Genomic DNA, 22071 nt, shown 5'->3' on the forward strand with positions numbered 1-22071 from the left:
TGTTCATGGCCATCCTCTTGACTTTATTTGCTCATTGATACACTGAAGGCCAACAATTTCGAGAAATCTGTATTTACACTGCTATCTGTATTCTTTATTTTGTGTGCAGCTGAAATGCAATTTTAATTCTCATATTGTTGAAGAACAATGCCATTTTTTTTAAATTTCACACACACACACACACAGTGATATTAAGACTATAATTTTTCACCCAGATTCTTACACATAAGACAACAGAACTTATTTATGAGTATATATATTGCATTGTGAAAAAAGTAGATATATCCTTATAGATACCCTACAATAACATTGCTTTGATTCAACAACACAAGACAGTATCAAATCCAACTTATTAGATGTGATATTTCTGCACAAAAAGATCATTGGATTATGGAGACCGATTGATTTAAAAATAAAGAACAGGAGAAACTGAAGAAAAATCTCATCCAGCGAGTCAGTAAATATTCAGTCAACAGAAAGGACTTACTCTGAAACCTGCTGTCCTGGTTACCAGCTTCTTCTGTAAATAAGATTAACTGCCCCCACTCACCTTAAGCAAAGTTCAAATATCACATAGCTATAATGAATGTATGCTAGCTAAAAGTTTTGGCAGGAAATGTGGCTGCAAAGGTATTTTTTAGCTGCCTTGTTTAGGAGTATTTTTCATCAAATGTTGAAGGAGCAGCTACCAATTCTTACTATAGCAAAAAGCATAGACTCTCTATTCCACAAGTGATTTTTATATATTTATGAAAAAACACTCAACTGGCATTTCTGAGAACACAGAAACTTTAAGTTTCAGACAAGTTTGGATTTAAGTCTCACAGCTGAAATTTAATTTGCTCAAAGAAACCATTTTTAATTGTAGCTCTTGGGCTGGTAGATGCTTGTACTGAATCATTTTCTTACACAAAGGAACTTACACGACTGAATATTCTTCTATATGCTACACCAACCCAGCAAGTAAAAACTAGGCACTGGGAGAAAGAGAAGAAAGACTGAAACAGAATCTTAGATTATTAGCTTTCTGAATGGAGGGGCATGGTTTATGTAACATAAAATCTTAATATCAAAGTACAATTTCATTATCACATAGACATCTATCAATAAAGGAGAATATTTGTAGCTCAGGGTTGAAATGAAGGGTCCATTGTTGCTCTCTGAGCTTGCTTGTTTTCTTGTAGACATTTCATTACCCTAACTAGGTAACATCATCAATGCTAGTTACCTAGTTATGGTAATGCATCATCTGCAAGAAAACAAGCAAACTCAGAGAGCAACAAACACCCCTCACACCGAAATCTATATTCATATCCAAATATATACTAGGTTAGCGACTAAACAAATGCTTAGGATGCAGAAAATCTCCAGTTCAGTTTGGTACAGATACAGATACAGATTAACACAGTTGGAAGAGACCTTGTAGGTCACTTCTGTCAAAAATGTGGATATTTGCTGCTAGTCATTACGCATTCTTCAACATGGCAGATGAACTAGAATTCAGTTGTCAGAATGTCCAGTTTGCATAGTTGTTTGTAGTTCCAAAAACCCGAGTGATTCCAGGTTAGGAAAGGCAGCTTTATGCTGCTGACACCTAAGATTTCATGATGAGTCACAAACATTCAAGATTGGTTATGAAGCTCAGCTAAAGTTATTGAGGTCTACAAATAAAGCATCCACTATTCCTAATTCTTCATGTTCTAAGACTTATTTCAACAGAGAATTATTTGGGAATGGAATGAGCTGATAAATCCAACTCTAAATGGATCCAGGCTACTGTAAATGGCCATATTATATTGTATAGAAGAAGCGGGGTGGGGGGTGGGGAACCCCAAGAAAAAAATTAAGCCATAACTCAACAGCCTTTGATTTAATTAACCATTGGTGTGTCACTAGTCGACAGCCTTTGAAAAAAGTTGTATATTTTGAATGGAAAGACCTATCTCATATAATTCTGAGACAGATATTATAAATCCCTAGTTCTCTAAAATGCAGTGATATACCTAAGTATAAAGTAATGCCCTGTAATTTGCTCCCACTACAGCAAATGCCTCTCGCAGCATTATGCTAAATCACATTTCTTTTGGAATTCATTTTCTTTAAAATCTTTACAAGAATGGCAAGTCATCCTTATACATTTACATACAGTATTATCATAGGTCACAGAAAACTGTGTACATACTCTCCATAAAAGGACATATTTCAAATAAAATAGTCATAACATCAATAAACAATAGTGTTCCTTCTTCCCATTAGACGTAGATTTCTGCAGCCCTCAATTTTTGTACATAAATAGAAGAAAACAGTCTTTGGGATATTTACATCTGCTAGGATTTCTTGTCAGTGAAGATTTCTACAGCTGTTTTTAAAGTTGTACTTAGTTTTCATTTTCTCTCCAGCCACGAGCATTCTTCCCAAATTTATATACCAGTCTCCGGCCATCTACACGTTCAAGAATTTCTCTTTTATAATAGTATCTGTTAAAAGGAGATGATGAAATCAGATACATAAAAACTCATTTTCTGACCATTTCCCCTTTTAATTTTATTTGTAATTGGACTTAGCATTTAAGATATTTTCTCATGAAATCAGAAAATAATCCAGTATCTCATCAGGTGTTGAGTTACTACCAAATCACAACCTTTGCATAAGCCCATTGCATATAAGATAGAACATATCCATACACTTTATATTGATTCTAATAGAATTGCCACCTTTGGCTTTGGATGGGGTGGAATTGCCCCAAACAGACCCAGTGCGTAATCTGGGGGTTCTCCTGTATTGTGACTCTTGCTCAAAGAGCAGGTATCAGTTGTGGTCAGTTGCACAACTATGGGTTGTGTGCCAGTTATATCTTTTCCTGGACCAACAATCTTTATTCATTGTCACTCATGCCCTAATCCAGTGGTGAAATCTGAACCAGTTTGCTACCGGTTCACTGGCCATGCATGCGCGCTGTCACCAAGCGTGCGCTGTGCATGTGCAGTTCACACCAAACGTGCACTGCATGCCCATGCAAAATAGGCACCGAAAGGAAGCTTGGAGAGGTAAGTAGAACAGCGGGGGGTGGGGAGAGAATCAGCTGCAGCGCACGATCTTGGGAACCATTTTAAAAACTTTTTAAAAGCATTTTTTACTACCAGTTCGGGCGAATAGGTAGTAAAAATGCTTTTAAAAAGTTAAAAAAAAAAAAGGTTCTGACGATCGCCGGAGAACCTTTTTTTAAAAAAATCTTTTTAAAGCATTTTTTTATTACCGGTTCGGGTGAGTAGGTAGTTAAAAAATGCTTTAAAAAAGTTTTTTTTAAAAAAAGGCTCAGACGATCACAGCTGTGCTGCGCAATCGTCCGAACCTTTTTTTACTTTTTTAAAGCATTTTTTTACTACCCATTTGCCAGAACCAGTAGTAAAAAAAATGCTTAAAAAGTTTTTTTAAAAAAGTTCCAACGATTGTGCGTTGCTCTGCTGATTGTCAGAACTTTTCTTTTACATATTTTTACTACCAGTTTGGCGAATCAGTAGCATTTTTTTACTACCGGTTCAGGCGAACCGGTCCGAACCAGTAGCATTTCATCCTTGCCCTAATCACTTTCCATCTTGACTATTGCAACATGCTATACATGTGACTGCTCTTGAAAAGCATCCAAAAGCTCCAGTTGGTTCAAAATGCAATGGCCAGAATGGTTTTGTGCAGACCTCAGTGTGCACATTTGTCACTGCTCCTGTGGAAGCTGCATTGGTTGCTGATTTGCTTCCAGGTGCAATTCAAGATGCTGGTTATCACTTTTAAAGCCCTTCATGGCTTGGGACCAAGTTATTTGAGGGAGCGTGTCTCTCCTTACATCCACCTTACACACTAAAGCAGGGAGGCAAGGAATGTTGCAGGTCCCATCCCCTAAGGAAGTACATCCAGCAGGACCCAGAAGAAGGGACTTCTCCATGGTGGCTCCCTTCCTTTGTAAGATCAACCCTTCAGAAATTAAACTGGTCCCCACTTTGACACTCTATCATAAAACCCTGAAGACTGGGTTTTGCCAGTGGGCCTAGAGAATCCAAAGTGGGATGAATTCATCAAATGGCTTATTTGACCATGTGTTGTCACCAGGTGGGTGGGTGAGGACTTACTGTTTTTTTTATTTTTATTGTTTTTTTTATACAGTGTGTTTTTTATTGTTTGTAAGCCGCCTAGAGTCGCTGTGAGCAAGTAGGCGGCTATATAAATTTTTTAAATAAATTAAATATTTTTTTAAAAAATCCCATTGATTGAAAGAAACCTATAGAACAACTGTACCTAAAACCTACAGTTACAAATTGCACCCATTGAATGCAAAATCCCTTGAATGCGATAGGCTATGCAAGTTTCTCTTTATCTAAGGAACTTTGAGCAGGAACTGAAACTGATCAATGAACTGATGCTGTTTCTGTATTAAGGGAAAATCATATGATTAATATCTGAAGTACGGTAAGCAGATTATTAGTTTGAGAAGAAATGCGAATGTTTCTGATGATTCAGGAGGACTCGCAGAGTCTGTACTTGCCAATTTTGTGGGACTTAAAGACAAATGGTGAGTCATTGTTTAGTCAAGGAGTCGACACTTTCTCATAACTGACAAAATCTCTGTGTTCATGTGAAGACAATTCGGCAGTCTTTCTAGCTATATAATGTGGTTTTCCAGGGGAGGGGGGAGGAGCCCTCAGAACAAGGATCTTAGATTTCCCATCTTGCCACATCAATTCAACCAATATCTTTGGATCAGGAAAAAAAATTCAGGAGGAAATTATGCCATAGGAAAATAGCTTGTGCTTCACACTATTTTACATTTTAAAAACTCCCCTGCGATTTCAGCATACTCTGGCTCTTTGCTTGTCATTGCCACTGGGATTAAAGGCAGTTATTTTTTTTAAGCAAAATGTTCCCCTTGTTACCTCATGGCACGGCTGAGTTTCTCATATGTCATGCTACTGTTGTTCTTCTTCTTTCCCCATAGCTGAGCCACTGCCTCTGATTTTAAGAATCGGAAGATGCCTTCTGACCGATCCTCCCATTTTATCAACCCAGGATTCTTCTCTGGATGAAGGAGAATGTCTCTGATAAACTCCCACAAGTGAGTTCCTCGAGGAGCTATAATGAAATAATGTTCAGAGGAAATATTATTTGTGTTGAAAAACAAAGGATGATGGGTATACATTTTAGGAATTCCTAATATTTCTTTTTTAAAAAGTCCTTCCTATACTTTCTTAGGCTGGTTCCAAACTCTAGAGTTAATCATTAGAATTTGGGGGGTGGGGGGAAGCAGGAAATTGATATCACAATTGCAGTCTCACCGCATTGTACACCCACATAATGGCAACACACATACAAAAGACAGAGTTTGGATCTCAGCATTACAATCCCTACCTTGTCGCTTTTAATCCTCCTGCACATCTTGTTGTTGTTGTTAGTTGCAAAGTTGTGTCCAACCCATCGCGACCCCATGGACAACGTTCCTCCAGGCTTTCCTGTCCTCTACCATCCTCTGGAGTCCATTTAAGCTCATGCCTACTGCTAGCTGCACTTAAATCTTAGTTAATGTAATAAGCTCGTATTCTTAACTCAAATTTATTCATTTATCTCAAAACCTATTTCGCTAATATTCTTATTCTATTGCATTTCATTGAAAATTTAATATCTCTGATATTAAAATTTAGATTTTTGTTCAGTATATATTCCATATGTCTTTAATGTCCCCCTCATAGGGTAGAAATCCAAGAATAGCTGTCTTACTGTGTTTCTTGTTGTGTGGCTTTGGAGGGTGATCTTGTGAAATTTTCTTCCCTTCCGAAGAATCCTCTGCAACAACAACAACAAAAAGGGAATCAGTTCTTGCCTCTACATATCTGAATCTGTTCTAGAAATGATGATACAACAAATGTACTTAAAAATATGTCCCATTCTTCAGCCATGCAGTCCTCAAGGCCTCAATTGGAAGCACCATAAAACAAAATGGTCTTCATTCATTTCAGAAAAAGTTTTCAAAGCAATTAGGAGTAAGTCAATTGCCCCTACCTCAAAAAATTGCAACTTTCACAGAGCAGCCAACATTGAAAATATCTGTAAGTCATGGAAAAGATGAAACCCTGTCTTCACAACAACAGCCCATCCAAACTTCACAGAATCATAGACACCTTGAGTTCAATTTCCTCCTTAGTGCAGGAATTCAAATTAAATCTAAATCCACCTGAATATATTCAATATGTAATGAATGGGAGACCACTCTTGGTAATTGAATGGTTCTGGCATTCAATCAGAATGTTTAATTTAATTTATCGAATTTCTATGCCGCCCAACTCCCAAGGGACTCTGGGCGGCTTACAGCAAAAATAATACAACAAAGAACATAGGAAAATTATTAAAAAACATTATAAAAACATTTTTAAAAACATTAAAAGCCCATGCACGCCATTCATGGCCGGATCTCGCAAGATTGCAACAGCGAGATCAATGGCTCCAGGCCTGCCAGAAAAGCCAGGTTTTCACTGCTTTCCGGAAGGCCAATAGGGTGGGGGTAGTCCGGATCTCAGGAGGTAACTGGTTCCAGAGAGCTGGGGCAGCCACAGAGAAGGCCCTCCCCCGCAGGTCCGCCAGCCAGCATTTTTTAGCTGACGGGACCAGGAGGAGACCAACTCTGTGGGATCTTACCGGTCGCTGGGTTCCTTCTGCAACTTTAATCTATTATTTCATATCCTATGTTCTTAATTTTCTTTTGTGTAACATTTTTGCAGGTATTTGAAGAGTGTTGTCACTCTTAGTCAGTGGTGAAATCCAAATTTTTTTCTACCGGTTCTGTGAGCGTGGCTTGGTGGGTGTGGTGTGGCTTGGTGGCCATGGCAGGGGAAAGATACTGCAAAATCTCCATTCCCACCCCACACCAGGGGAAGGATACTGCAAAATCTCCATTCACTTGCCACTCCTGGGGGAAGGATATTGCAAAACCTCCATTCCCATCCCACTCTGGGGCCAGCCAGGAGTGACATTTGCTGGTTCTCCGAACTACTCAAAATTTCTGCTACCGGCTCTCCGAACTACTCAAAATTTCCACTACCGGTTCTCCAAAACCTGTCAGAACCTGCTGGATTTCACCCCTTCTCTTAGTGTTCTCTTCTGAAAGCTAAAAATATCCAAGTTTCTGCTTTTTTGTAACTTATCCCAGTTCATTTGAATCCTTCTTTAAGTTGTTAGCTAGAAGTCAACATAATACTCTAGGAAGGATCTGTGTGCAGAATAACTATTAGAACTATTACTTCCTATAATTTAGAGAACTACACTTCTGTTGATATAAATTCATATTTCCTTTCTTTGTAGCCATATCAAGTGTCATGTATAATGTGTAAATAATTACTTTTCTACAAATCTTATTCTCAAACTACCGTAGGTAGCCAGATACCTACCATTTGATTTCTGTTTCCTAAATGAAAGCCATTTCATTTGCTTCCATTTAATTTAATTTTGTTATTTTCAGCACATTTTTTTAACCTATCATGATTCAATGTTGTGTCATTGGCATATTTGACAAGCAGTCCCCCTATCTCTTCATCTAAATAATTAAAAACTACAGGGCTTAGCATCAAACACTATGGTTAAGTTTTATGAGAAATAGTTGATGAATATTCTTTGAGTAAAACATTTGAGCCAGCTATTTATCTGTGTAATTGTCATGTGATCTAGACTATACTTAACTAAATTGCTAAACAGAATAGCATGGGCTATTTTGACATATACTTTGTTGAAATTGAGATACATTACCTCAACAACATTTCCACAATCTACTAAATAATTCAAAGTTTTCTAACAATCTGCTGAATAGATTCAACATTTTCAGTGCATATTCTTTACATCTGTCATCTTAAATCCTATTACTGCTAATAGTCATAAACCATCTATTTATATATTCTTTATAAATAATTAAAAACTTCCTCGTGAATAATATGTACTATATTATTGAGCTGTGGGCTCACTCATAAAGTTAGGCTACAGTCCTATTCCCATTTAAATCAGTGGGGCTGATTTCTAAATAGGCACATTTAACACTGTGTTGTTTATCAATCACTAATAAACAATACTTTATTTTCTCAGTTTGGAATCCAACCAGCTTCATTTAGGCTCTCATATTATGAAAAATAATGACAAAATATTTCCTCAGACAAGATTAAAATGAAATTCAGCAAAAGTTCTAAACCTTTATTTGTTATTTCTTATAACAGGATATATAGATAGTCCTCAGTTAGTGACCATTTACAGTTACAATCGTGATCAAAAATAACTTGACCAATTCTCATATTTATGATCTTTGCTAGTGTTTAAGGCAAAGGAAAGCTGAAGTTTAAAAAAATGAATTTCAATTAGTGAAGCTTAATGACCAAGTTGCTGGTCTCAGTTCTGATTGTTAAACAAGGATTACCTGTATCTTTGATTTCTTTCATAGCAAGGAAACATCTAATATCAACAGATGTAATGATCTGGCAAAGAGCTGTTTCTGAGGTAATGAAAAAAGCCAAATCCAGAGGAAGAAAAGCCAGTATTGTTGGCTTTTTTGTCAAACCAACAAATTTATAGAGGCCTATTTTTTTCTCACCATTGATATGTATTTTCTCATGTGACAGGAAGGAGTAGCTTCTACTCTCTGAACCCTAACAGTTTACGTACTAATCTAAAGCTGGTAGTTGGTTTTGATTTACCATATTTGCCAAAATGATAATCAGTTTACTATGTTGATAATTTACATGTTATAAACATATAATAGAACATGTATAGCGAGAAGTAGATAATTTCTATTTATTGTATTTGCCAAAATGAACATCTGTTTAAGGTGATCACCCAACCCACTCTAAAAGAAAATATTAGCCAGAGAAATTTGCCAGGAACTCAAGTTATACCTGCATCAGAGCACAACCATTATATAGTGTCAGAAAGCATAGAGCCCACATGCATTCTTCCACCTACATTCATGCATAAGCTGTCACCACAGCTTTCAGTGGAAATTAACTATTTGCATGTGCAAATGACTTACAGTAAATACCAGCCCCAGCTTCTGTACCAACTTGTTTGAATTATTTTGTTGCGATGCTGATAAGCATACTAGGGAAATGGATATAAACTACCATTACAGAAGAAAATGGCAAGTCCTTTTGCTCAGAGCTTAAAAAAAAAAACCACCAGAACAAAAACCTCAGCTAATTGCATTCATGTCTTTTCTGCACTGGCAACCTGAGAGCACCATCCTCTTATACAAACTGCTGACTTTGTGGGAAAGCAACAAAGCCCAATTAAGGATTGTTGTTTCCACCCTCTTTTATTAATGTGTATATATATATATCAAATTAAAGATTTCATTAAAAGATCATAAAAAATAACACAAACCAATATAAAGTAGGAAAGAGAAAGGAAAGAGAAAGAAATCAAAGAGAAGTGCAGAAAAGGCAGGGGAAGGAAAAAAGGAAAGGAAAGGGAAAAGATACAGAGAAGTAATTTTTGATTTTTTTTTACATCAGTTATAAATTTGCCTCTTACTCTATGGTTATAATGTGTTTGTTTGTTTGTTTGTTTATTGAAATAAGGTGGCAAACCTATCCAGCACACCTTCCTCCTATTTTCTTCAACCCTGTGAGGTGAGCTGGACTGAGAGAGCATGAGTAGCCAAAAGTCAATCCGCGGGCTTTCCTGCTAGACTACAACTTAGTCTCCCGCTTTCTAGCCTGGTGCCTTAACCACTGGGCCACACTGTTTCTCTTCTTTCTATAATCTGTTTTGTTTAATTATCAAAACCATAAATCACTAGTTCTTTTTTTCCCCCCTAGTTCACACAAAATCTGTAAGATTCGAGTCAGCAATATTGTTTTTTCTCTGATCAAAAAAGTTAATTTGGCTATCTCAGCAACCATTCTGCATTGTGGGTAATGCTGAATCTTTCCATCGTAACCTCACTACAGCTTTATAGTTATTCCATGATTCTTTTCAGCTGTCTGTCCATCAGTCCCAAAAGAAAAAACACTGGTTTTAATTGCATATTAATATTAAATATCCTCTTAATTAATGCACGTACAGTACTTGGATCCAGAATTTTCTAGTTTTAAAATGTCCACTAAATATGATAAAATGTCCCTTCTTTTTGTTCACATTTCCAACATAAATTTAAAGTGTCTTCATATATTGTATAGATTTTTTTCTGGTGACATATGCCAATGGTACATCAATTTATTAAAAAATTCTTTAAGATTATAACATAATATACATTTCAACCTTTTCAATCCTATATTTTCCCTTGTTTTATCTGTAAATTATAACCAAAAGTTTTGACCCACTTTTCGTACAACCTTTCACTTATTCTTCTGTTTCAAATTTCCTGAAAAGTATATTCATTTTAGCAATTACATGTTCATGATTTGTATAGAATTCAAACTCAGTTTTAGAATATTTAAATCCATAATTTTAGTACTTTATTTTTTTCTAATAATTGTAAATAAGAGGAGCATTGACAGTTATATCCCTCTGCCACCAGTTTTTAAAATTTTTTATTTTATATGCCCCTTGAAAAATGTTCTAGTATCTCACAAGAAGTTAGACATTTGTGTTTCCTTATTATTTATCGTATATAATATGCTACTTGGGCTGAGAGTTACAGAGATATCTTTGGGCATAACCTAGGTTTGCATCAGGGGTGAAATCCAGCAGGTTCTAACAGGTTCTGGAGAACCGGTAGCGGAAATTTTGAGTAGTTTGGAGAACCGGCAAATATCACCTCTGGCTGACCCAGAGTGGGGTGGGAATGGAGATTTTGCAATATCCTTTCCCCAGGAGTGAGGAGGAAATGGGGATTTTGCAGTATCCTTCCCCTGCCACGCCCACCAAGCGGTAGGGAAAATTTTTGAATTTTACCCATGGTTTGTATCTATTCCATAGTCTCAATATGTCTAACATAATGGCTTTTAAAATCCACATTGATCTTGAATTTGTTGTACCATTGCTATTTCCACTACAGCAGAAACCTTTGTGAAATTTGCTCTGAGTGTGAGAATCCTAAAAAAACTTATATTAGTTTTTAACTGAAGCAACATACAAGCAAGCAAGCACATAAATAAATTAATATAATGCAATAGCCTGCTGTAACATCTTATTTTAAAGAATAAGGGGATGGAATCCTTGCTGGTCTGATGCTTTCTTGTTGTGACTGATGTCACAGCAGAATGTTTTATCAGCAAAGAAATATCATCAAAATGATTGAAAGAAAGCAAAGTTGAAGGTAAGAAATGTCAGCAACCAGAAAAAGCTGATTCAGACTACAATTTGTCCCTCTCCTTCAATCTATGGCCAAGCCTCTTTTGCTGCTCCAGTGAAACTGGCATGGGAAATTTCTGTTTGGCTGTTTTCAGAGGGAGGGTAAAACAAAAGCAAAGTAGTTTTTTGTAAGAAGAGCAGCATAAGATAGCATGCAGCATGGTGTGGTACGATCAAGTACAGTTCAACAGCTCTAAAAAAAAAAAAAGCCATTGCCTGTCATTTCCCTGTCTGTCGTGTAATGCTTGTTTTCCTCTCCTCATCGCACCATAGTGTCAATAGAGGCGTGCATGGCTTTTCACATACCGCAGAGTTAATAACTAATTCTTTCACAGCTGCAAAAACAAAAGCTGATCATTTTACAGGGAGAAAAGTTTCAAGCATGAGGAGTTTTTGAAGACTGTGCCTTGATAAATGGAAAAAAGAAAAGATGTTTCAACAAAGGTATCTTGCAAAAGTTATCAAGCGAGAAAGAAAAATGCACAGAATTTGCATATGATTCAGAAGCACCCGGCTTCTTTTTGCAAAATACACAAATTAGGACATGCTATGACCCCGGCATGCTCCCCATCCAGTAGGATCACCAGTTGGAGGATAAATAGATCACAACAGGGGACAATGATCAAATTTCGCTACAGTTCTACCGGTTTGAAAAGGTAGCAGCTGCTTTACAAGAATGGGAAGTAAGACAGCAGGAAGAAAGCTGCTTGAACTGACATTTTCTACCTTCTGCACAAATAGTATTTGCATGTCCTGATTATTTTAAGAAACACAATTTTCAGAGTTTACCCAATATATTGAGTTTACACAGCAGTAATGGGCAGGTTTGTGGTTCATTGTGTTATGCAAAGATGAGTGTTATTCATGGAGCTCAATTTACCACCTGTCTCAGCTCTATTGTGTCTCAACTTGGCACCACAGGTCTCAGCCAAAGCATGTGGTGGTTGATTCATATCTTTACAGACTGAAAACAAGTAGTCAAGGCTGCAGAGTAGCCAGAAGGAGAACAGCTTGATTGTCTTATGTGCCATCAGCATGAGTTTCTTGCAAATTTCTTTGTATCAGAGGGAAAGAAAGAAAAGCTTTAGTCCAATAGTCTAACAAATTCTTCAGTACTTGCTGACTTACAGCTAAGTGTTTAGAGACTTACTGTTAGGTAAGATGAATTGATCTAGAACAGGGGTGTCAAACTCGATTTCATTGAGGGCCACATCAGGGTTGTGTTTGACCTTGGGGGGCCAGAGCAGGCATGGCCAGGATGGGTGTGGCCAGCTTAACGTCACTCATGTCGGGGGCACCTGTGGTGGCCTGAGCACTATGCCAGAGAAAATGGCCTCCTGAGCTCTCTTTTCAGCTGTGATGGCCTCCTGCAACCCTCTGTCAGCAAAATCGGAGCTTGGGAGGGCTGCATGCAGCCCTTCCGAGTTCCATTTTCACTGGTAGAGGCACTGTGAGCCAATCCTTCATTGTTTCCAGGGCGTCCCCATGGGCCAGATCTAAGCCCCCGTGGGTCAGATCTGGGCCCCGGGCCTTGAGTTTGACACCCCTGATCTAGAAGTTCTAATTTTGTTATTTAGCTGATTCTATTCCTTGGATCAAAGCAAAATATATATGTACACAGAGTACACTTCAATAACGTACTTCAGGATTTGCATAAGAGCAGCATTTCTGAGCTGCTAATTAGTAAATTAAAGGAACTGCATCATTTTTCAACCTTGAGTTTATGTGGTAACAGCTAGCACAGACATGATGTGGTTCAATAAGTACGAAAGCACTTGCTAAGCATGTCCAATCATGTGTATCTATACAAACAAAATCTATAAGTGCCTGCACGTCTATAGTAAAGAGACCACCCAAAGTGTATAGTAACATAGAATATGGTTTAGATATTTGACCTAACCTTGACATCAGGCCTAGATTATGAAATGTTAAACCTACTTACCTATAGGTTGGTGACCACTAGCGTTGACAGAAATCTGTGCTCGACAGTAGGCTTTGCTGTCCACTAGTTCTGAGGATTTAGGAAGAAAAAAATTAATGTAAGAAAATATTTTTTTTCAAAGTAATTTCCAGAGTTGCTTAAAAATATATGAAGTTCTTAAGGTAGTTACCTACTGTGCCACCATATCCACTCTCGTAGAAATAATTGTCTTCTTTCCAAGATGTCATTAGAGATGGATCTTATGCACAAAAAAAGAACAGAGCAAAAATCAATACTGATAATACTCCTAGTTAGCTACAAAAAATATTCCATATTCAGAACAGAAAAATTAAATTTCCAAGAGAGATAATGCATACAAAAGTACCAGATTATTTTACTAAGTACAAGAAGGCATACTGAATAGTCTTCATGGTCCAAAAATTGGACATTTTCATCTCCAAGGATGTGCAATGGGACATTGGAAACTGTTTTGCTTTTTTCAGGAGCAGAGGTGCTAACACCTTTAAAGCATGGCACCATTCCTGAGCAGGTTGAAAGTAAGCCCATTGCGGTCTTCACTGTTAGCATAGCTTCCAACCTGCTAAGAATGGTATCAAGCTTTAAAGCTGCCAGTATCTTGGGAATTTTGAATTTGCTGTAAGGGCTGCACCAAGATAAGGGCTGCATTTACAGCTGGTGTATGCTGAGGTTGCCTCTGTTGTGGGTGAGTAAGACGGCAAAAGGCTGATGAGTCATTGTTTGGCTCACTCTTCGTTGGTCCTGCTCCAAACATGGCACTCACCTGACCCCATTTTTAAGCCTGCACTCCATCCTTTAAGCTCCTGCAGCTTCTCAAGTTTCAACAATTGTCATTTAAACAATATTTTCATAAAGCCTTTCCTTCTTTCTTTGGATGCCTCATACTTCTGTTCATGTGTTATTGTTTTTTTTATTATTATTATTTTTACTGTGGCTACAAGCCTCAAAAGTTGGAAACTGCTCTTGGATCTCTAAAAAGTTCTGATTTTGTAATTGCTACCTTGGTAAGGCAGCAAGGAATCCTGTATGCGGCGAACTACCCTGTTTTTGTTATTTCTGTTTAAACACATTTCTTCAATTCTGCATCTAACTTTTGTAGTCATTGGGAAGACAGAGAGGGACATAGATAACTATGGCTATATTAAACTGCAATCACATGGTATAAATTTGCTCCTTTTTTTTTCTAAAATCATAACCTGATAATCTTCGAGTCTAGCAAGGAATAAACATATTATTGTAGGAAACGGGAAACAAAAATAAAGGTTTCACAATTGTTCTAAATTTATCTTTTGACCTATAGAACACACAGATGAGCAACATCTGGGTATTGTTGCCAGAGATTAGTCCTTCTGTACAAACACTTGTCCCTTTTTTAGAAGATGTTAACCTTGTTTTTGTTTCCATTTCCAAGTGCAAGTTTGGGGATCTATTTATCTTTTAAAGTATTGAATATGTGATTACACCTGGAAATGAATCATGAATGCTAAACCTTTGTGCTTTGCCAGCTTAAAACTTATGAAATAGGAATTTAGTCAATCTTCTGCTTACTAGCTACGTGTTTGGGCATCCCAAACCTATGTCCTTGCAACATACCCTCTTGTAGTTTAGATGCCTGGCCCACTCTTTGTTTGTTTTCTTTTCTTTCTAAAAATAAAAAAGACTCACCCAGGTTGGATTGGGGAGAAATGTTGTTGCTATTCTGCATGGTACAAAAATATTGCAGTAGCATTCAGCTTAGTGTAAGACACCTCCAAAGGATTCACACTGTTACATGGTGTTTTTTTTTTTAAATTTGATTTATATGCCGCCCTTCTCCGGAAACTCAGGGCGGCTTACAATGCGCTAAGCAATAGCCTTCATCCTTTTGTATATTTTATACAAAGTCAGCTTATTGCCCCCACAACTGGGTCCTCAATTTACCCACCTTAGAAAGGATGGAAGGCTGAGTCAACCTTGAGCCTGGCGAGATTTGAACCTGCAGTAATTACAGGCAGCTGGTCTTAATAACAGGGTGCTTTAGACCATTTTAGACCATTTTATTTGATAATGCAAAAAAATAATTTGAGGGGCAAGACCAGTAGTGGGTTTCAATTTAGTTTGCTACCGGTTCGCGCATGCACAGAAGCGTCCAGGTGGGTGGGTGGAGCCTCCCGCAGCTGCCGCTACTGGTTCATCTGAATCCAGGGTGAACCGGTAGCAACCCACCACTGGGCAAGACACTGAGGAAATTCAAAGTCAGGTGTGTCATTCAAGTTAGGCTTCAGCCATGGAAGCTAAGTGGGTGATTTTGGATCAGTCATTAATTTCTCCCCAATAGATCCTTAATCTATCTCACAGAATTATTGTTGTGGGGATAATTCTGTGAGATAAAAGTGGGGATCATTTGACCTCTTGGAAAAAAAGTGGGATATAAATCTAATGGATGAATGAATAAAATAATCTCAGATTCGTGGAACTGAAATCAACAAATGCTAAAAAAAAAATTCCCCTATACTGGGAAAAAATATTTTTTAAGGGATATGGGAAATAATCTGCAATTACTTAGAAATTATTGTAGGTTCTTTATATAATATGTGGGGATCTGGATGGTGTGACCTTTTACTTAGAATCTTTCTATATTTCTCCATTAATTTACCTCTTATTACCAGAGCAATCCCATTAAAAACAGAAGAGTCGGATAATTAAGAAATATTTCTTGATGGTTAGGTTTGGATCTGTCTACTTGAACATATTTTAAAAGTATATATCTTCTATTGTTGGTTCTATTATATTACATTGGCAATTGAGAAACCTTATTTTCTAGGTTGCCAATACCATATTATCTTTATTTATCAACATGAATCCCCGGAAATTTCTTATAGCTTTCTGCATATAATATTATTAATATTATAGTTATTATAATATTATAACAATATTATTAATATTATTTATTAATATTATAGTGTAATAGAACAGTGCCTATTTTGATGTAGTAGCTCTCAGGGGTCACAAGTGGAGAAAAATCTCTTTCATCAGGTATTATTTAATTCTTTGAAGGTTGACATCTGAAATGAAACTCAAGACCTCTAGCTTGAGAAGGAAGGAAAGAAGGAGATTCCCTTGTGGTCACTTGTGAAAAATCTGAATTACTATGAAATGGGGAAAAAGACTTGTAAAATAAACTGATGTTACACACTGTATTGTTAGGAATTTCCAAATAGCTCAATAGCTATGGATCATATTTTTTTAAAAAAAAATACTTTTCAGTTTAATATTGAAAATAATATTTCACCCAATATTAGATTATATAGGTTATATTGACCTAAAACATTACCTATGAAATCAATGAATTTAAATGGCTAATGTAATGTTAGTAATGTTATAATTATTAAAAAATAATTCTTTTAACATGTACATGGGCTTATCTACCATCCCTCTTCCTAGAATTGCCTGTTAGTTTATGGTTAGAATATGAGTTATTTGGTTCTAAATAATCATTCTTCTTGTTCTTGCCTGGTTTGCAATTGTTCAGAACAGAAATAATGTAGATATCACCCACCTGTTTGTTCTGTTTTGACAATGACATTGTGTGATGGATACACTTCACTTCCACACTGACCTGACAGAAATGAATGTAATATGCAATACAATTATTAAAAAAAGGTGGAATTTCAATCATACATCCCCAGAACAGCTGGATCATATTAACAATAGGACGCAATGCCATTTAGAGCTACATAAATAATATATCAGAATAACAAAAAAAAATAGGTATTCTCATGCTAGCCTTGCTTCTGATTATATGAAGTAGCAATTCACAAGCAACACTAGCAGATTTTCTTCTTATTAAATATTATTTAAAGAATCAGGTTGACTGAAGCAAAGAAGCCACACAGTTTTAATATAGGGAAGGCATACTTTGGTATTAATCAACAATAATGGTGACGATAACATAGTGTTCGCTAACAATAATGCATTACAGACAGTCTTTAGTGTGTGCCAAGTATCTTGTCCTGACTGAAAAAAAATTAAAGTATTTTTAAGTTTTTAAAAAGTTCATATTTATAATATGCTTCTAAGATTGCTTGAGACACCGCTAAAACCAGGGGGAAAAGTTGACTTGAGATAATACAGATTAAAGACCCCTGAATGCCCTACTCATGTATTATTTAGTGCTTGTGGATTTAATAAGCATTGCAGCCATTTTGTGAGAGTACCTATGTTCTCGGGATTCCAAATTTTTGCACTGAACTAAATCTATTTTTTTAAAAAAAACTTGCAGTCCCATTCTCTCTGGAGTTTAATTAAGAAAAATATACTGATATAGGTTTGCACTTCAATCCCAAAGTGTTTGTATACTATATGATTTGAATATTATATATCTGGCATAAAGATCTGATCCTGAAAGCCTGATTGAAATGTTCTGTATGATATTTTTCAAAACTTCCTATTGGACTATGGGAACATTTTGTAAATTACTGGAAGTAAATTATTTTTCAGAGACATTGTCTGTATGGTATCTGAGACCTGGATATGCTGCATAGCAATGCTTAATTAGTTGCATTAAGCCTTGGAACAAACTGTTTTGATCCTCAGCCATATTAAGAAATAGATATCTTTAATCACAAAAAGAAAGAGATGCCACCAGAAATATTATTTCTATTTCACCATACGTAGAAGATAATGTTCAAATTTTTAGATCAAGGTTTTATATAGTAGATTCAGATTTGTTCAGTGACAAATGAGTTGAGCAGGATATTTATTATGAAGTTTCTCTTTCCTTTTACCTCTTAATGATTTCTGAATGCAAGGAATACATTTTGAACAAATTTTATATATTGTGTCTAAATCTTGTTTTCCCAGCCTAAGCTTCTATTCATAACTAAATCAATTTGCATCATCTTTTATTATTGATCCCGTTGGCCAAATTTGATCAGAATTGTAATCTATTAGTACTATAATATTATAATATTATAATACTATAATACTATAATATTTTAGTGAAAGGATTTACCATTCCACTTTAGATGATGGAGGTTGTTGTAAAGAAGTTGTCCAGCAGAGCCAGCTGCCCGGGTGAAATCTTGCAAAGTCATGCTACACAGATGATCTCCACTGATGTCAAATTCCTGGAATGGGATACAGTTGGCATCAAGCTGGTTGGTGTCCAAAAGATGTTGGAGCCATTCCCAGACCTGATACTTTGTCCAATACTGAGGATGTATTTCATGCCACTGTGTTCCAAAAAAACTGCTTGATGCTGCTGCAGGGAAAGATGCATTAATCACTAAAGAAAACATTTCACTATCCATGAATAATATTGGTAAAAGTGAATAATGCTTCATTTTTATTGATGGATTAAATTATTGAAAAAAATCCTCAACACTTAAAAAGTCATAATACAGACAATGATAAATAATGAAAATAATCAAAGTGATATCAATGTAATCAATGTAAAGGTGTTACAATAAATTAAGCAGCAGAAAGCAGAGCCAATAAAAAGCAAACATCTTTAGGAATTAAAATGTAAATCTAGAACTTTGGCTCCTACCCTTCCAAACAGCAGCTAAATTCTATAACAGAATAGAAAACTAATTTTTTGGGGAAAAACCCTCATTGACACTGATGAAGAGGATTAGACTACTTTTATATACTCAATGGAAAACCCATAGCAGGATTTTCAAGGAAAAAATATCAGGTATGAATAGTTAAATAGTCTTTATGCAGTCTATGTTCAGATTAGTAATCTTAGTTTCCAGAAAATAAATGGAAACCAATGACATGATATCAAAATCAGAAATTCATGCAGTCTAACACCAACCTAGGTAATATTTAATGATATTGACTATGATTATGAATTCAGAAGTAATTACAATTTGGAGGCATCCTCAAAAAGCAGCCTCATGTAGATCACATTACAATAATCTCATTAAGAGTTCATTAAGAAAATTAGCTATGACTATGATATGTTTATTCCTATATTTAAAAGAATGCAGTTGGTGGGCAAAATGAAGTCAGCATGTGCATCAGCATACAGAATTCTAATCTTGGGATTTACAATTATCTATATTTTAGTGCTTTAAATTATATCACCTTTATGGACTCAGAACACCTCCATTACTCTATTTCCATATTCAGAAATAAGTGCTTATTTTAAATTCAGTAATGAGAAAAACATTTTTGATGAGCTAGTTATATGACTGTGATTTATTTAAAAGCAAGTTTAATGGGTACTTCAGTCAAGTGCCAAATGAAAAGGTTTCTACCTCACCCAAAATTACTTCTGGCCATCGGTGGCAATGTTAGTTTCATTGCCAATGAGAAGCAGTTAACATTAGCTCAGCACAGCAAGAATTGGGATCGAGAATTTCAAGTTGAAATGATGCGCTTTCCAGATTTCAAACTTAGATTAGAATGTGTTGTCTATTTGGGTGGAGTTGCCTCATAGATGCTACTGATAATATTACACTTTGCAGAAAGCAATTGCTCTTTTGCTTTAATACTTTAAATGGGAAAAAAATATGGAAGAATGGGAAAATAATTGCATTCAATTATTCATTGCATTCACTCAAATTTTAGTTTACAGTAATTGGACTGTATTCCATGTTGATAACATAAGATTGCAATCATATAATGAGTTTCACTTTTATCAAAATAAAATGCATGCTTTGCAAATAGCACAAGGACAAGAGAAAGTTGTATAGTTCTCAAACCTATTCATAGATCACCACTGGTGAATACTTCCTACCATTACATGTGGGATATCCTTCTGTCCAGGTCGACTGTTCATGAAGAAGACTTGTGACGGTATTAAGACTCATTCTGCCAGTTCCTTCTAAAATCATGATCTGTAAATGCACCAAACAGCTCACTTAACTTGAACTTTTTTCACCCCACAATTGCCAAGAATATCCCATCAAAACAAGCAAAGCCAAATATCTGTCAAAAGTTACCCTTTATTAAAGTTACACATTATTAAAATTCCTTTATGGATGAACACCCCCACCCCACCCCCAGTGGATAGCAAAACATGGTTACATTTCATTTTCACAGACACAAGACAAGTTATTACAACACACACACACCCATAAAGAATGAAGGAATGAATCAAAAACAAATAGCAGAGGAAATGTGCTTCTTTTTTTGTTTGCTTCCCGAAAGTAAAAAACAACATATAAAAGTATAAAACATAATGGTGAATGGTAAAACACAAGTAATGTTATTGGACATTCCCATTAAGGCAAATGATACAAAAATAATTTTAAGAAATATATAATTTACATAAAATACTTCCATGGATTTATATGCCGCTTGAGAAATATTGGGACTATGTTGCATTTGGCCAGCAGACGGTATTCATTAGTTGAAGCTCTTGAATATAAGTTCTTAATATTGTCATATTATCAAAACAAGAAATAAAAAGTAAGCTCAGACAAAATTTGAATCACCCTCTGGAGAAGGAGAGAAAGCTAACATTTGCCATTTTCTCCCATCCCTTTGTAGTTTCATCCTTTGCATTGTTCTAGATAGGCCCATCATCCCACAAGTTATGTTCCACTTTCAAGAAGTCTATATCCAGGATAATGTCTATTTCTGATCACTGTCAGTTTTGTGAAGGTTTAATCCAAAACTCCGTTCTGCTTCCTAATTTGCTCATCCAGGATTAATTTTATTGGAGTCCATGGGAAGTTACAGGGCTAGAAAAATGCTGGATGTTCCCAGGCTTCTGCCATTTAATTTTCCAGAACATTCTACCTAAAGTGATTTTCCCTTGCCAACACGAGACATTTTGAAGGTTTGAGTTGTAATTTATCACAACTAACTCACTTCATCAAATCTCCTGAATATTTTCAAATTACTCAGAACCTGCAACTTACACATGCAACATTGGACAGGGAACTAAATCACTTTTTTCCTTCCCCAAAAAATTGATTTCTCTTACTGCTGCTATTTTTCTCAAAAGATGCAGTTTCCTTATTTAACAACTATAATATGTTCTACAACAATTTCCTACCAAAATAAAGAATAAAAAATAAATTACATATTTGGTTGGCCCTGAACAAAAAGCAAGGTTTGTTTTAAATCTAATAACTTTCATTGTCATAAAAGGGAAAAAGTTAAACATTTCATCTCATTCCAACAAGAAATAAAGACACCATTGTCAGCAATCATGGTTTAAAAATGTATGTAACCATTTTAAGGGTGTAAGCATTATCATACTTCATCCTCTAAAAAAGAACTATCATTCATCCAATTGTATGAAAAAAAATGAAGATACTGCTATTTCTTCCCAATTACAATCAAAAAAAGATTATGATTTCTGAGTTAAGACTTGAATTTGCTCTCAAGTTGAAGATAAACTTCCTGGTTCAAACCCAAGGTTGATTGGAAGGTTAGACTATTTTCCAAGTCAATGAATGGGCTGAAATGGGATTTTGTAATCACTAGACACTACCTATGTAATGTGTGCGTGCACATGCATGTATATTCATGTGCATGCACGTGCATTCAAGATGCTATGGCTCCATATTTTTCCATGCCATTTCAATCAGCTTCCTAAAATATGACTATTTCCTTTAGTCACTACTAATCCTCCCATTAAGTAATGTAAAATTGCTGCCTTAGACAGCCAGTAAAATGAAAGGCCAACAAATTATTGCCAACAGAGATTGAGAAAGATGCTTTGCGATTTTTTCTATTCCATATGTCACATTCCTTTAGCACATTCTGCACAATGATTTAAGTTGGTATTTCAAGCAGCAAAATTTCTTGGGCAAGCCCTGGCTTTAATACTTTGTATGAAATTGTACTGCTATTAAAAA

The 22071-nt window shown here is 35.9% G+C and overlaps 1 protein-coding gene across 3 annotated transcripts in view; it reads right to left on the reverse strand.

The window, feature by feature from the left end:
• Positions 1-219: 219 nt before the first annotated feature.
• The window catches only part of EHF (ETS homologous factor), a 39779-nt gene continuing 17927 nt past the window's right edge, over positions 220-22071 (reverse strand). The window contains exons 2-9 of one of the 3 annotated variants that reach the window (XM_034417356.3): positions 19998-20097; positions 18264-18509; positions 16809-16868; positions 13422-13490; positions 13253-13321; positions 5764-5829; positions 4926-5121; positions 220-2477 (exon numbers count right to left, since the gene is read on the reverse strand). In XM_034417356.3, the coding sequence (XP_034273247.1) occupies positions 2378-2477; positions 4926-5121; positions 5764-5829; positions 13253-13321; positions 13422-13490; positions 16809-16868; positions 18264-18509; positions 19998-20094 (903 nt within the window). In that variant the 5' untranslated portion in view covers positions 20095-20097 and the 3' untranslated portion in view covers positions 220-2377. Of the gene's footprint in view, positions 2478-4925; positions 5122-5763; positions 5830-13252; positions 13322-13421; positions 13491-16808; positions 16869-18263; positions 18513-19997; positions 20098-22071 lie in introns of all 3 variants that reach the window. The other 2 variants (XM_034417353.3, XM_034417357.3) reach the window with 2 other exon arrangements.

The sequence above is a fragment of the Pantherophis guttatus genome, chromosome 1 (assembly GCF_059756535.1).
Source record: "Pantherophis guttatus breed Tessera chromosome 1, ASM5975653v1, whole genome shotgun sequence".
Lineage (NCBI taxonomy): Eukaryota > Metazoa > Chordata > Lepidosauria > Squamata > Colubridae > Pantherophis > Pantherophis guttatus.